The 16,838-nt window shown below is 37.2% G+C and overlaps 1 protein-coding gene across 3 annotated transcripts in view; it reads left to right on the top strand.

The window, feature by feature from the left end:
* Positions 1-16,838, top strand: part of PTPRM (protein tyrosine phosphatase receptor type M) — an 811,120-nt gene that overhangs the window by 479,976 nt on the left and 314,306 nt on the right. For all 3 annotated transcript variants that reach the window (XM_045849822.1, XM_045849820.1, XM_045849821.1), the window contains exon 8: positions 3,693-4,001. In XM_045849822.1, the coding sequence (XP_045705778.1) occupies positions 3,693-4,001 (309 nt within the window). The remainder of the gene's footprint in view (positions 1-3,692; positions 4,002-16,838) is intronic.

Raw genomic sequence — 16,838 nt, 5'->3', positions numbered from 1 at the left:
CTACTCTTCAGAAGATCTGCTAGGTGTTTCACCCATGCACAGGGGGAAGTGGACTCCTCTCCCACCTATATCGCTGCCATCTTCCTGGCAGTATGTATTCTACTCCCAGAAATGCAGTATGAGCTGTAATCAGCCTACTGAAATTACCCATTTCTCATTATGAAGTTGCCATTCATTTCCTGTAGTACAATATACTTCCACAACAATGTCCCTCAAAGTTTTCAGTGATCATGGTATAACTCACTAGAGTAAATGTCCCTGTGGAACGCCTCATTCACATTTAGCAGCATACTAATAGAAATGGTTCTTGCAGAAACACTAAAGATACAAGTACTGTACAACACTAACTGAGGATGTAACTATTATAAACCATTGCTGGATCAGAGCTCAATTTTGTACAATGACAGAAGAAAGGAAAAAAAGAAGCAATGAAATCAGGCCATTTGCTAAGGATGAGTTGAAAGGATTGTTGCATTCCCTTAGTCATTGGACTTAACCTGTCAATGCTGTCACCAAAGATGGATGTTATCACAGGTACTTGGTTCTCTGTCAAGCATTTGACTAATGGGTGAAGTGTTTAGGAATCTGAGTCAATGTAGAGCTTATTTGCCCCTGCCATGTTGATATTGACATATCAGGAGATAGAACAGAACTATATTGTAGACAAAGGCCCATGAAGGCCACAAAGGAAATACTCTGTTTGGGAAAGCTTCAGTAAGATGGTTTATTTTGTTTAGAAAGTAGAAGCCAGTGAGCACAAGCCTCTTTTCATCTGAGATGTAAACCTCATATACACAGCCTTTGCCTCAATCTGTTAATTACCACTCATGGCAATAGGGACTCTGGAGCCTTGGTCACAGAGATGGTTGTTTTTTGCTAAGTTTAGATGTTATACTCAGCAAATTTATGGGAAGTTTGAAACATAATTTCACCATGATGGAATTCCAACAGGTAATAATAGAGAAGAAGAGAATAGGCTTTTCAAGAAAACAATAAGTAGACAGATAAAACCTTTGTTTTTTAAAAAATCCGGGGGTTGATTCATGTGTATATTCTCTTGGCTAAGGAATACTGCAATAATATAGGCTTATTTATACAATGAAAAGTAGTTTTCTATTGAAATTAAGTTAGAACTGCATTGCTTGTTTAAACTAATATTTGAAGCACTTTGTCACTTTATTAGTAAGTAAAATTGATGAAAAGCTTGTGGAAATGCTTAAGAACAGTCCTTGTGGGGATTTGTGATTAATAAGGAAAGGGGCAAAGAGATGCATGCTAATCTGTTTGTGTATTAGGGATCTGGAGCTTATTAAAAGTTTTTACAAACTAATGAAGCATTATATAAAATTAGACATTTCCTCTACAGTGTGAAGTCTATAGACTGGGGAAAAAACTTTCAATGCTATTTATAAATAACTTATTTATGATATGTTCCCTAACACTAGTAACTTAAGTATAAAAAATTAATTTTATAAAAAGGAATATTCCATGAGAATGCCACTCAAGTTTCTCTAGGGATGTTTTCCTCTCTCTCATCCTTGGTTTCTAGAATTATTACAAGATTGAGTAGCATGAATAATCATTATTAACTGCATTTTATGCTCTTAGCACATATCTGACTGATTAATCCCAACTAGCATATAAAACACCAAAACATTATTTCACTTTGAACGTTTTCGTTTTTTGGAAAACAAGGAAAGTGGAGGGTTCTAAGTTCTCTCTAGGTCCTAAATGATGAGATAATAGGTAATGTATAGTACACAAATGCAAATCAAGAAATGAACTTCAATAATTGCCTGGACAAATTTCCAGTCACTGCCAAATGTAGATAGGTAGGGTTGTCTGAGAAACCTGAGCTGGGAAACATGGCCGGGGACCCCTCTTCTGTGGAATTTGGAGAAAGGAGAAGGATTGTTTCCAGCATTTTTGACCCAAGAGTAATATACAGGGGATATTTAGTACATTCTGTGATCATGTTTTAGGTGTCTTTAACATCCTAATTCTTTTTTACCTTATGTTGTTCATTTTTGGTAGATACTGTGCAGTAGAGTTGAGGCCGCATGTGTTTACTTGTCAGACGGATATGAATTCCAGTGCCACAGTCCAATCTTGATCCTCATCAAATTATTGACCTAATGTTGGCCACAACTTTTTTTATCTGTACATTGGGAAAAATAGTACTTAATCCTCAGGATTGTTTTGAGGAATAGAGAATATATATAAAGGGACTTACATATTCTGTAAGTGCACATACAATAAATGGTAGTTATTATTTCTCAAGTTTTCATGCTTATTTTCTCTTACCAGTTCATATATGATGACCACAGTACAGGGAAAGAAAAACCAAAATGCATAGATCAAATGTATTTATGAATGTACCAAAGCAGATCATTTTAGATTAGGTTCTCCCAAAACCCAGGAAAAGTGAACTTTTGAGAAAAGTATGTAGCATATAGTGCTCAATAAATATTATGTATTTAGTATTATTATATTTTCATCATCATTGCATAAGTAAGTTTAAATTTTCTCTGTATATGTTCTTTCTTTTAAACCATTCAAAATGTTTATATTTCCTGAATGTCATTAAGTTTCTAAGCTTGAAACTCTGTATCTAGGGCTCAGGCTAAGGGATAATAATACTAAGACATTGTGAGGGATAGAAAAGAAATATTTTAGCATTGATTGTATGGAATTGTATACAAATGAAGTCTCAAAAGACCTGGAGTTCTGCTCAAAAGTTTATGCTTCTTCATCAGAAGTTTATGCACTATATTATTTCATGGCAGATTCTCAAGCTTTTACTCTTATGTTTTCCAACAGTATAATTATAAATTAATTTTAGAAGATATATATCTTCTCACTAAAATTGGTTTTCTCACTCATATGTGGGATGTAAAACTGAAAGTAGCAAATGAACAAATAATAAAAAGAAACAAATAAAAATATACAGACACATAACAGTATGGTGGTTACAAGAGGGGAGAAGGGTGGAAGACAGTAAAGGATAAAGGGGTTCAAATATATGCATTGGGTGGTGGGCACACAAAGCAATATACAGATGATGTGTCATAGAATTGTATACTTGAAACCTATATAATTTGATTAACCAATGTCACCCCAATACATTTAATTTTAAAAAAAGATTAGTTTCTTATATCAGGGACCCAGAGGAAAAGAGGCTTAAATAAAAGCATTTTATTTCTCTCTAATGAAAAATTTAGAAGTGAGCAATTCAAAGCTGGTATGGCAACTCAGATATCAGAAACTATAGCTCCTTCATTTTTGCCTTGAATTCTTAATGGTCAGAGTCTCATGTTTCATCATGACTGCACGAGCAACAGATATCCTATCCTCAATTTAGCTGATAGGAAGGAAGACAGAACAAAGATGGTGAACCCCTTCTTTATAAGGACACCTCCCAGAACCTGTTCTTGACTTCTCACCTTTTCTGTCCTTCACCAGAACTTAGGCACATGGCCACAGTTCATTGCAGAAGAGCCTGCAAATTTTATTTAGTCTTTATTCTGGGTAGCCTTATGTCCTGGTAAAATTTACAGATTTTATTATTCCAGAAGATGAGGATATTAGATATGAAGGACAAGTAGGAAACAATGTGATATCTGGGCTTTACCAGCACTTTTAAAATTCTTTTCTCTTAAGTTTCCATTCTTCTTCTTTTCTTTTGTAAATAGATCCCATGCGGGGGCCAAGAAAACTGGAAGTAGTAGAAGTCAAATCTCGACAAATCACTATCCGCTGGGAGCCATTTGGCTATAATGTGACTCGTTGCCATAGTTACAATCTCACAGTCCACTACTGTTACCAAGTTGGAGGACAGGAACAGGTGCGAGAAGAAGTAAGCTGGGATACAGATAATTCACACCCTCAACATACGATCACTAACCTCTCACCATATACCAACGTTAGTGTGAAACTTATCCTCATGAATCCTGAGGGGAGGAAGGAAAGTCAAGAACTCATAGTACAGACGGATGAAGATCGTGAGTACTTTTTTTAAAAGTTATTTTCAGATTGTATGTCTTTTTTATTTAATTTATTGTATTTTTTCCATTACCATTTAATCCTCTTATGCTCCCTCCCCCCTGAAAACATGTTCATGTGAAATCTATATCCTTTCAAAAAAGCAGCTTTTTAAGTTGAGATCTTTATAATGAAACTGGAAGGAAGAACTGTTTAGTATATTGATTAATAAAATAGAAATATGTGTCTGTGCTTTTGTAGACACTGATTAAAAATAGTATGGAGAATAAAGATGTAGAAGTTTATTTGAATTCATATTATGAGTCATATAGTTACTTTTCTGTGTATAACAATTCTATATTGCTCTAAATAGTTTTTTGTCCAAGTTTTATTATCATGTTGGACTGAAGACTTACTATTTTGGGTACTAGATCATTTATATGAAATGCTTCTTTAAATATATTTAAAGTAGTATCTGAAACATTTTTCATAGTTCAGATAAAATTCAACTGAAAATATAGGCTGCCCTTACTTTTCAGTGCAGTGCTGAGAAATTACTTCATTAGGTTTGCAGTTGCGAAATAGACCATATTTTCCCATAGGAACAGTGTTATAATTGGGTATTACCTTAATAGACAAGAATTTAGCAAATAAAGTACATATGTTACCATGACTCATTGATAAAAGTAAATACTCAATTGCAATTCATCTCTAAAATAATTTTAAAAAGTGAAATTAAATCTCAAATCCAATAACATGGATATAAATGTACTTTTACATGGATTATACAGGGGATGTACAATCATGTGCTCTAAGAGCATGTAAAATGCAGTGGTAGTATATCATATATTTGACCTAAAATTCATTTGTCAGGCATCAGAGTAAGTCTCAAATGAACTTGGAAAGCTCATAAAATAAATGTACTTACTTATTCTTAGGGAAAAAATGTACATGTTTAATTTTTTGTTTCTTCATGTAGCTGATTATGATATTGGATCATTTATTATAACAAACTAAATATTTCTAATACTTTATTATTTCATTTAAAGAGCTAACAAATTATTTTAAGTATTTGTTGTATTGCCTATATAATACCATGTAATTGCTGTAGAAGAAAAACATGGAAATAGCCAAAGTAAATGAGGGACTCACCCCACATCCTTCTCTTTTGTTTTTCTTATATCCATTTTTTTTAAATTTATTTATTTATTTTTCATCATTGTTCAAATACAGTTTTCTCTTTTTACTCCCAATCCATTGCCCCTTCCCACCCCTCCCTACTTCCCTCCCATTACCACCCTCCCCTTAGTTTATGACCCTGTGTCCTTTTAGTTTGTTGTGTGAACCCTTCCCACTGTCCCCTTAAATTCCCTCTACTCTCCCCTGTGGTCACTGTCAGCCTGGCCTCTATTTCAGTGTCTTTGGTTACATTTTGTTTGTTTCTTGGTTTTGTTATTTAGGTTCCTGTTAAAGGTGAGATTATATGGTATTTGTCTTTCACTGCCTGGCTTGTTTCGCTTAGCATAATGTCTTCCAGCTCCATCCACGCTGTTGCATAGGGTAGGAGCTCCTTCTTTCTTTCTGCTGCATAGAATTCCATTGTGTAAATGTACCATAGTTCTTTTGATCCATTCATTTACTGATGGGCATCTTGGTTGCTTCCAGCATCTAGCTATTGTAAATTGTGCTGCTATGAACATTGGGATGCATAGGTTCTTTTTGGATTGGTGTTTTAGTATTCTTAGGATAGAGTCCCAGCAGTGGAATTGCTGGGTCAAAAGGCAGATCCATTTTTAGTTTTCTGAGGAAGTTCCATACTGCTTTCCATAGTGGTTGTACCAGTCTGCAGTCCCACCAGCAGTGCACCAGGGATCCCTTTTCTCCACAACCTCTCCAACACTTGTTTGTTGCTTTGTTTATGATGGGCATTCTGACTGGTGTGAAGTGGTATCTCATTGTGGTTTTAATTTGCATCTCTCTGATAGCTAGCGATATTGAACATCGTTTCATGTGTCTTTGGATTTTCTGTATGTCCTCCTTGGAGAAGTGTCTGTTCAAGTCCTTTGCCCACTTTTTTTAATTGGATTCCTTGTCTTCTTAGAGTGCAGTTGTGTAAGTTCTTTATATATTTTGGAGATTAAACCCTTGTCTGAGGTATCATTGGCAAATATGTTTTCCCATACTGTTGGTTCTCTTTTTAATTTTGATACTGTTTTCTTTAGCTGTGCAGAAGCTTTTTATTTTGATGAGATTCCATTTGTTTATTCTTTCCTTTATGTCCCTTGCCCTAGGGGACAAGTCAGTAAAAAAGTTTCTTCGTGAAATATCTGAGATTTTCCTACCTACCTTCTCCTCTAGGACTTTAATGGTGTCACGTTTTATATTTAAGTCTTTTATCCACCTTGAATTTATTTTTGTATATGGTGTAAGTTGGCGCTCCAGTTTCATTTTTTTGCATGTGGCTGTCCAGTTCTCCCAACACCATTTGTTGAAGAGGCTATTTTTACTCCATTTTATGTTGCTGCCTCCTTTGTCAAATATTAATTGACCATAGAGACTTGAGTTTACTTCTGGGCTCTCTGTTCTGTTTCATTGCTCTATGTGCCTGTTTTTATGCCAGTACCAGGCTATTTTGATTACAGTGGCCTTGTAGTATAGTTTAGTGTCGGGTATTGTGATCCCTCCTACTTTACTCTTCTTTCTCAAAATTGCAGCAGCTATTCAGGGTTGTTTATAATTCCATATAAATTTTTGAAGTGTTTGTTCTATGTCTTTGAAATATGCCATTGGTACCTTAATAGGAATTGCATTGAATGTGTAAATTGCTTTGGGTAGTATGGACATTTTGATGATATTAATTCTTCCAATCCATGAACACGGTATATTTTCCATTTGATTTTGTCTTCCTTGATTTCTTTCCTGAGTGTTATATAGTTTTCTGAATACAGGTCTTTTACCTCTTTGGTTAGGTTTATTCCTAGATATTTTATTTTTTCTTTTTGCTATTTCAAATGGGATTTTTTTTCCTTGATCTCTGCTTCTGCTGTTTCATTGTTGGTATACAGAAATGCCTTTGATTTCTGGATATTGACTTTGTATCCTGCTGTTTTGCCAAATTCGTTGATTAGGTCAAGCAGTTTTTTTGTAGAATCTATAGGATTTTCTATCTATACTATCATGTCATCTGCAAACAGTGACAGTTTTGTTTCCTCCTTTCCGATTTGGATGCCTTTTATTTTTTTTCTTGTCTGATTGCTGTGGCTAAAACTTCCAGTACTATATTGAACAGAAGTGGTGAAAGTGGACAGCCTTGCCTTGTTCCTGATCTTAGTGGAAAAGATTTTAATTTTTGCCCATTGAGTATGATGCTGGCTGTAGGTCTCTCATATATGGCCTTTATTATGTTGAGGAATGTTCCCTCTATTCCCACTTTGCCGAGTGTTTTTATTGTGAATGGGTGCTGTACCTTATCAAATGCTTTTTCTGCATCAATTGATATAACCATGCGGTTTTTGTCTTTGCTTTTGTTTATGTGATGTATTACATTTACTGACTTGCGAATATTGTACCATCCTTGCATCCCTGGAATGAATCCCACCTGGTCATGGTGTATGATCTTTTTAATGTATTGTTGGATGCAGTTTACCAGTATTTTGTTGAGGATTTTAGCGTCAATGTTCATCAGGGATATTAGCCTGAAGTTTTCTTTCTTTGTTGTGTCTTTATCTGGTTTTGGAATTAGGATGATATTGGCCTCATAAAAAGAGTTTGGGAGACTCCCATCTTTTTGAATGTTTTGGAATAGTCTGTGAAGGATAGGGTTTAGCTCTTCCTTAAATGCTTTGTAGAATTCTCCTGTGAAACCATCTGGTCCAGGGCTTTTGTGTGTTGGGAGTTTTTTGGTTACTGCTTCAATTTCTTTTGTTGTTATTGGTCTGTTCAGGCTTTCTGCTTCTTTTTCATTGAGTTTTGGAAGATTATATTTTTCTAGAAATTTGTCCATTTCACCTAGGTTTTCAAATTTCTTGGCATACAGTTCTTTGTAGTAATTTCTTACAATCCTTTGTATTTCTGTGGTATCTGTTGTAATCTCTCCTCTTTCATTTCTGATTGTGTTTATTTGGGTCTTCTCTTTTTTTTCTTGATGAGTCTGCTTAAGGGCTTGTCGATTTTGTTTATCTTTTCAAAGAACCAGCTCTTGGATTCATTGATCCTTAGAATTGTGCTTTTAGTCTCTATGTCATTTAATTCTGCTCTGATCTTGGTTATTTCCTTCCTTCTGCTTGCTCTGGGCTGTCTTTGTTGTTGTTCCTCAAGTTCTTGTAGACGTAGGGTTAGGTTGTTTGTTTGGAATGTTTCTAACCTTTTTAGGTGGGCCTGTATCACTATGAACTTCCCTCTCAGGACTGCCTTGGCTGTGTCCCATAAGTTTTGGGTTGTTGTGAGTTCGTTTTCATTTGTTTCCAGAAACCTTTTGATTTCTTCCCTAATATCATTCTTGACCCATTCATTGTTTAATAGCATGCTATTTAATCTCCATGATTTTGAGTGTTTTTGTTTTTTTTTCCTTAGGGTTGGTTTCTACCTTCAGTCCCTTGTGGTCTGAGAAAATGCTTGGTATGATTTCAATTTTCTTGAAATTCTGGAGGCTGTTTTGTGTCCTATCATGTGGTCTATCTTTGAAAATGTTTCGTGTACATTTGAAAAGAATGTATATTTAGCTTCTTTTGGATGGAGGGCTCTGTATATATCAGTAAAGCCCATTTCATCAAGGGTATTGTTCAATGCCACAATATCTTTGTTGATATTTTGTTTGGAAGATCTGTCCATTTTTGATAGTGGGGTGTTAAAATCTCCCACTATAATTGTGTTGCTGTCCATATCTTTCTTGAAGTCCTCTAAGATTTTCTTTATGTATTTGGGTGCTCCTATATTGGGTGCATATATATTTACAATATTTATGTCTTATTGGTGGATTCTTCCCTTGAGTATTATGAAGTGACCTTCTGGGTCTCTCTTTATGGACCCTTTTTTGAAGTCTATTTTGTCTGATATGAGTATTGCTACCCCGGCTTTTTTTTTCCTGTCCATTTGCTTCGAAGATTTGTTTCCAGCCCTTCACTTTCAGCCAGTGTAGGTCTTTTATCCTGAGGTGGGTCTCTTGTAGTCAGCAGATATGTGGGTCATGTTTTCTTATCCATTCAGCTATTCTATTTCTTTTGATTGGAGCATTTAATCCATTTACGTTTAAGGCTATTATTGATAGGTATTTATTCATTTTCTTTTATGTACGTGTGTTCCTCCCTCCCTCCCTCTCTCTCTCTCTCTCTCTCTCTCTCTCTCTCTCTCTTTTCCTTCCCTTCCTTAAAGCAGTCCCTTTAGGATCTCTTGCAGAGCTGGTTTGGTCGAGGCGTATTCTTTTAGACTTCTTTTGTCTGGGAAGCTTCTTATTTGGCCTTCCATCTTGATCGAGAGCCTTGCTGGATATAGCAGCCTTGGTTGCAGACCTCTGGTTCTCATTACCTGGAGTATTTCTTGCCATTCTCTTCTGGCTTGAAGTGTTTCCATTGAGAAGTCAGCTGTTAGCCTTATTGGGGCTCCCTTGTATGTTACTTCCTTTTTCTCCCTTGCTGCCTTTAAGATTCTCTCTTTGTCTTGAAATTTTGCCATTTTAATTATGATGTGTCTTGAGGTGGGCCTCTTTGGGTTCCTCTTGATTGGGACTCTCTGCATTTCCTGGATTTGTGTGACTTTTTCTCTCATCAAATTAGGAAAGTTCTCTTTCATTACTTGTTCAACTAGGTTTTTGATCCCTTGCTCTTCTCCTTCTGGTATCCCTATTATACGGATATTACTACGTTTCATATTGTCTTGCATTTCTCTTAATCCCTCTTCATTCTTTCTGAACCTCTTTTCCTTTTCTTGCTCTTTCTGGATGTTGTTTTCTACTTTGTACTCCAGCTCGCTAATCCAATCTTCTGCTTTATTGATCCTGCTTTTCATTCCTTCTACTGAGTTCTTCAGTTCAGAAATTGTATTCTTCATTTCCTCTTGACCTTTGTTGAGAGTTTCTATTTCCTTTTTCATGTTTATATAGTTTGCAGTGAGATTGATGTAGTTTCCCTCTAATTTCTGATAGCTCATTGTGAGTTCATTGAACTTCCTGATAATCATTGTTTTGAACTCACTGTCTGATAGTTGAGTTGCCTCTATTTCATTTAGCATTTTTCCTGAAACTTCCTCGTTTCCCTTCAGTTGGGGGTTTTTTCTTTGTTTTCTCATTGTTCGTGGGTTTCTTCTTGTTAGCCTCTGTTTCTTAAATTGATCTGTTCTGGTTCCCTGTAATTATGGTGTGAACTTCTGTGGTAGAATACTTGTGGGATTCAGTGGTGCAGTCTCCTTCGTGTATCCTGGTGTTCACAGCTTCCCCCTACTCTTTTTTGGGATCAGTTGGAGGAATAAGGCAAAATGATTTAAGACAGCAAGACAGTATACTATGATATTTACATTAGCAGCCAGTAGAGAAGAGATGGGTTATCCTTTGGCTCCTTATAGTGTTAACCGTGATCCTCCACCCCACTATCCACATTTTAGAAAGGGTGGAAAGAAGGTAAGACTCTTATTGGGGACGAGAGGATTGTTAGTTGGATCTAGAAAGCTGTGAGGCTGTGGGAGGTCTGATTCTAAAGTAGGGTTGGAATAAAGATTAGTAAATAGGAGTAGTGTGTAAAAGAATAGAGACAACCCCCACAATTGTATAATTCAGAAAATTGCAAAGTGGGCTGAGATCAGGTAGGGGTATTGAGAAGTATTTACAATTGTATAGACTAGGTCTTACTAACAGTAATAGTAAAGTGACAGTCTTGTGGCAGAATCAATGAGGTCTAGATGACAAGAATAAAGAGTATAGAACCTTGAGAGGTGTATTAATGGAACACAGATGAGGGATAGTAACTTATCAACACCTTGTAACTGAGATACCAGGGGGAACCTATCAAATGACAGTATAACCAGCCAAGCAAAGAAGATTATACAGAAAGAAAAAGAATACCAAAATAATATTAAAATAAAAAATGTCGGAAAAGTGAGAAAAAGATAATACAAATTTTCAGTAACTTGCAAGATAAAAAAAAAGAAAAAGGAAAGAAAAGCAGAAGATGTAGTGTAGTAGAGATAAATTTGGAGTGGAAAGAATAATATTAGGATGAATGGAAGAGAAACATAAGGGATTGCGAGATAAAAATAATAAGAATTGAAAAGTAAAATGTCACATAAAACACAAGATAAAATCAATCAACTAACAACAGCCACAAAAACCAAACCAAACAAAATCAAACAAAAAAAAAGAGAAAAGTAAAAAAGAAAGAAAGAAAAGGAAAAAAAGAAACAAACAAACAGACAAAAAATACAAAACAAAACAAAAAAAAACCTCTTGTTGTTTCTAACTGGCCAGACCAGTTTTTCTGATCTTGCTGGCTTCAGCTGGCTGAGGGACCTTTGAAATGCTTCTCTCTCTCCCAGCCCAAATCTCAGCAAGTCTGTCAGAATACAGACTAGCTGTACCCTGGGTGCTCTCGAGCACACTGGCTCTCTGGATCTCACTTCCATGTTTTTCCAGACTCCAGGGTCCTGCAGGATTCCAGCTCTATGATCTCAGGAGGCACCCGCAACTTTTTGGGATTCACTGCGCCCTCCCTGGGAATCGTAAAAGGGCACGCCCTTCCCCCAAACTTTTGAAATTCGGGGTCTAGGATCACCCTAAGTGCCTCGCTGCGCCCGTTCCGGGTTCACAGCAAGCGCGAGACAGTCTTTCCGATGGTACGCAATTCAGGCCTCCCTATGGGGCGAGAACCGAGTGCATTCCGACTTTGTGCTCTCCACTGATCTGCACTTCCTCCGGGCTAGGGGTGCAAGCTAGGGGTGCAGGCGCTCTTCCAGGCTGCCCCTGGTCCTGTCGGCTACAGGCCCTCACTTCTCCCAAGTCTCTGGGCAGGTGTTCATAGTCCCTGGGCGATTTTTTCCCAGTCCAACTGACCAATCTGTTCCTTCTAGCAACACGTTCTCCCCTGGAGTTGCTCACCCCCGTATTCGGGGGAGGGAACAGCGACTCCCATCTCCCGGGAGCCCCGGGCACCGGACCTGGGGACTGCACACCCCTAGTCCCCGTGCCGATCCCTGGGCCCCTTTTATCCTGAAGAAGTCTCCTTACTGTGTGGCTTTTCCTTGATCACAATATTTTTTGATGTCCTGCTTTCAAAAGTGATTCGGTAACCTAGTCCACTTGCTCTGTTTCTCCACCAATCCACGAGTTTCCCTCCTCTTCACATAAGCCGAGAAAAATGCTGCCTAGAGTAAAGCCGCCATCTTCCCATCCCTTATATCCCTTTAAAGTCCTTCCATACTTAAAATAGTTGTTTGCTGCCAAATAGTTGTTGTACTATAATTATTTTTGTTACGAGTATTAGTTTTGTAGTAGTTAGGGCTGAGACTGGAAGCCCTATTTCTATTTCTTCCAACTCTTCCTCATCTTGCAGGAAATAAGAATGAAGGTGTCAGCATTGTCAACAGGTTATCCCTCGACCCTTTCTCCCTTGCGTTTCAATGTTTAATTTGATCCTGATTCTTGTTATAGCTACTTCCATATTAGACTGTTCTTTTCTCTCAACTTCCACAACATATACTCAGATTCTCATTATTTTAAACAGAAATTTCTGTAGTAGTTCCTACCCTTTCTTTGCAGTTCCAGCTTTTCCCCATTCTAATGTCACCTTGCTCACTCACTAAACTAATCACCAAAACATATGTGCATCATGTCACTCTCTCCACAAGAATCTTCAATGACTCTTTATCCAGTTCTTGACTTCAAAGGTCTTCTGTGTTCTCGACTTATACTCTAAAACTAATAACTTTCTCATTGCAGCTCATTCTGCAAAAATGTCACCTCAGCATCTGTCCTTTATGCCACACTTGTTATATCCCTGGCTCTTCCTCATCTCCTGTTGTCATCCACCACCTGCCCTTCTACCTGCCTGGCTTTCAGTTCCATCTCCTCCACTACCCTTGAATGATCTCAAGTTTCAAGTCCTTCATAAAGCTGTCTCCAACTCTTCCAGCCCCACTTTTCTCTCATCCTTCAGATCTTTTTTGCATTTGATTCGATCTTTAAATCTCTGAGCCTTAATTTCCTCATCTGGAAGGTTGACAATAACTAAAATAATCAGGCATATTAGGGTTGGAAGAAATTACATAAACAGCCATTTGTAGCTGCCAGATAGGGTTCGTTAGTAGGTGAGTACACTTATTGTTGTAGTAATTCAAAGCAACTAATCGTATCCCTTCCTTGTTCTCTCCTTGTTATATACAATATTTTTCCCTTAACTATAAACTACCTAAGAGAAGAAGCCATCTGTTTTTCTTTCATAACAATATATATAACTTTGAGTAGGTAATAAACACTCAAAACTATTTTATTAGTCTTTAAATAAAACAATAAAGTTTGTTTATAATCATTTAATTTATATTTTAATCAACAGTAATGTTTTAATGAATGAGGGTTATATATGCAGTCATTTCTAGAGATGAGGAGATATGTCTTTCTGGAGCATGAAACCACTCAATAAGTTTAGGTTTCAAATTGAGAAGAGACATGAGCTAGAAATCGAATGGCTTAATTTTTTGTTTGTTTAAATGATCTTGCTAGTCTCTGAAGTTAGGACATGTATTATTTGCCAAATAAAAATATATTATTGTTATAGCACATTGGCATCCTGTTAATTAGAAAAACTTTTTATTTTTAGTTTTTTTATTGTTGTTCTTCCTCCCACCACTCCTCCCCACTCCACCCATCCCCACCTCCCACCATCAATCCCAACCCCCATTGGCTTTGTCCATGTGTCCTTTATACATGTTCCTTGACTACCCTTCTCTTTCATTCCCTGTTATCTCCCTCCCCGCTCCCTCTGGTTACTGTGTTTGTTCTTTTGTTTTCTTTTCTCCCTTTTGTCTTTTTTTATTGCTGTTCAAATACACTTGTCTCCATTTTCCCACCACCATTCCCCCCTACCCCAGCCATCCCCATCTCCCACCCCGTTGGCTTTGTCTATGTGTCCTTTATACATGTTCCTTGATGACACATCCTCTCTCCTCCCTCCCACTATCCACTCCCCCCTCCCCTCTGGTTACTGTCAGTTTGTTCTTTATTTTAATGTCTCTCTGGTTATGTTTGCTTGCTTATTTTGTTGATTAGGTTTCACTTATAGATGAGATCATATGGTGTTTTGCTTTCTCAGCCTGGCTTATTTCACTTAGCATAATGCTTAGCATAAAGCATAAAGCATAATGCTTTCTCCATGCTGTCAGAAAAGGTAGGAACTCCTTCTTTCTTTCTGCTGCATAGTACTCCACTCAGTTTGTTCTTTATTTCAGTGTCTCTGGCTATAGAAAAACTTTTATTTCAAATTATGTTTCCTAACAACAACCACAACAAAAATACTTCAAGAAATATAGAGAAAAGAAAAATGTAAATAGAATAATTATCAATGATACTATATCTGAAGAGAAAAGAATGGTGGAGTCAATACTTGTCTACCAACATTGTGAATTTTTGAATTTTATTTTCTTTGTTTTTATTTTTAATACATTTTATTGATTATGCTACTACAATTGTCCCATTTCCCCCCCTTTATTCCCTTATACCCTGCACTCCCCCCACCAGCATTCCCCCACCTTAGTTCATTTCCATGGGTTGTACATATAAGTTCTTTGGCTTCTCCATTTCCCATACTATTCTTAATCTCCTCCTGTCTATTTTCTACCTACCATTTATGCTACCTATTACCTGTACCTTTTCTCCCATTCTCCCCCCCTCCCTGCAGATAACCCTCCATGTGATCTCCATTTCTGTGAATATGTTCCTGTTCTAGTTGTTTGCTTAGTTTATTTTTCTTTTTGTTTTTGTTTTAGCTTCAGTTGTTAATAGTTCTGAGTTTGTTGTCATTTTACTGTTCTTATTTTTGATCTTCTTCTTATTCTTAGATAAATCCCTTTAACATTTATATAATAAGGGTTAGGTGATGATGAACTCCTTTAACTTGAACTTATCTGGGAAGCAGTTTTTCTGCCCTTCCATTCTAAACGAGAGCTTTGCTGGATAGAGTCATCTTGGATGTAGGTCCTGGCCTTTCATGACTTTGAATACTTCTTTCCAGCCCCTTGTTGCCTATAAGATTTCTATTGAGAAGTCAGCAAATAGTCTTATGGGAATTTCTTTGTAGGAAACTCCTTTTCTTTTGCCCTTTCAAGATTCTCTCCATTTTAATCCTGGCTAATGTAATTATGATGTGCGTTGGTGTGTTCCTCCTTGGGTCCAACTTCTTTGGAACTCTGAGCTTCCTGGACTTCCTGGAAGTCTATTTCCTTCACCAGATTGGGGAAGTTATCCTTCATTATGTTATCAAATAAGTTTTTAATTTCTTGCTCTTCCTTTTCTCCTCCTGACACCCCTGACATTCACATGTTGGAATGTTTAAAGTTATCCCAATGGTTCCTAAGCCTCTCCTCATTTTTTTTGAATTCTTATTTCTTCATTCTGTTTTGTTTGGTTGTTTCTTCCTTCCTTCTGCTTCAAATTGTTGATTTGAGTTCCGGTTTCCTTCCCATCACTGTTGGTTCCCTGTACATTTTCTTTTATTTCACTTTGCATAGCCTTAACTTCTTCCTCTATTTTGCAACCATATTCAACCATTTCTGTGAGCATCCTGATTACCAGTGTTTTGATCTCCACATCTGATAGATTAACTATCTCTTTATTGCTTATTTCTATTTTTGGAGCTTTGATCTATTCTTTCATTTTGGGCCATATTTTTTTTGTCTTGGCACAGCTGATAGGTTATAAGGGTCAGAGCCTTAGGTATTCGCTACAGCGGGGCAACCCACTTGGCTGTTTTGTGGTGATTTATGTGGGGGAGGGGTCAGAGAGGGAACAGTGCCACTTACTGGGCTCTCAACTGGCTTCAGTCACTTCCTCTACTGCCCACACGCAAATTGGGCCCTTCTGGTGCTGATTCCTGAGTGGATGGGCTTGTGTACCTTATAACCATGTAGACCTCTAACCTGTGGGTCTCTTCAGTGAACTCTCCTGTGAGTCTAGGGGTTTCTCCCACCACCACAACCCCAACAGTTTTTTGCAGTCAAAAGTTTTGAGGTTTTATTTCCCTGTGCTGGAATCCTGAGTTGCACAATCCATCTTGCTCCCCAGTTGTTCCTCCTAGTTTATCTGCATGCAAATGTGGGACCTTCTGGTCCACCAGCCACTGCTTCACCTGGTCTGCCAGCTACCACCTTGCTGGGAGTCCTCTCTGGCCCAGCTGCCTGTCTCCACCCCTCCTACCAATCTGGATGAATGTGTCTTTTTTAACTCCTTGATTGTTGGACTGCCATACAGATCAATTTTCTGGCAGTTCTGGTTATTTTGTGTTTTTAAGTTTGTAGGTGACTTACTTTTGGTTGTACAAGGAGGAAAAGTGTACCTACCTATGCCTCCATCTTGGCCAGAAGTATCCAAAATTGTGAATTGTATTGTAGTATAGTATTTTTATTGAAGTAGTATTTATTTCATGAGAAAGTTAATGGAATAAGTTTATTTTTATTACTATTTAGGGTATCACTAGGCAGAATAAGGCTCAATTCCACAAACTTAGATCGTAAGACCAAATATCCCAAATCCTGAATTCCTTGAATTTCTAAAACAGGTAATAGACCTATAAATTCTTGTAAGGTACCATATTCTCTTTATGAGCTATTGCATAATCCAAGATCATGAAGATTTATACCTATGTTTTTCTCCTAAGAGTTTTGTA

The sequence above is a fragment of the Phyllostomus hastatus genome, unplaced genomic scaffold (assembly GCF_019186645.2).
Source record: "Phyllostomus hastatus isolate PE091 unplaced genomic scaffold, TTU_PhHast_1.1 phas_contig_80, whole genome shotgun sequence".
NCBI lineage: Eukaryota > Metazoa > Chordata > Mammalia > Chiroptera > Phyllostomidae > Phyllostomus > Phyllostomus hastatus.
This window is presented reverse-complemented; position numbering and strand designations above follow the sequence as displayed.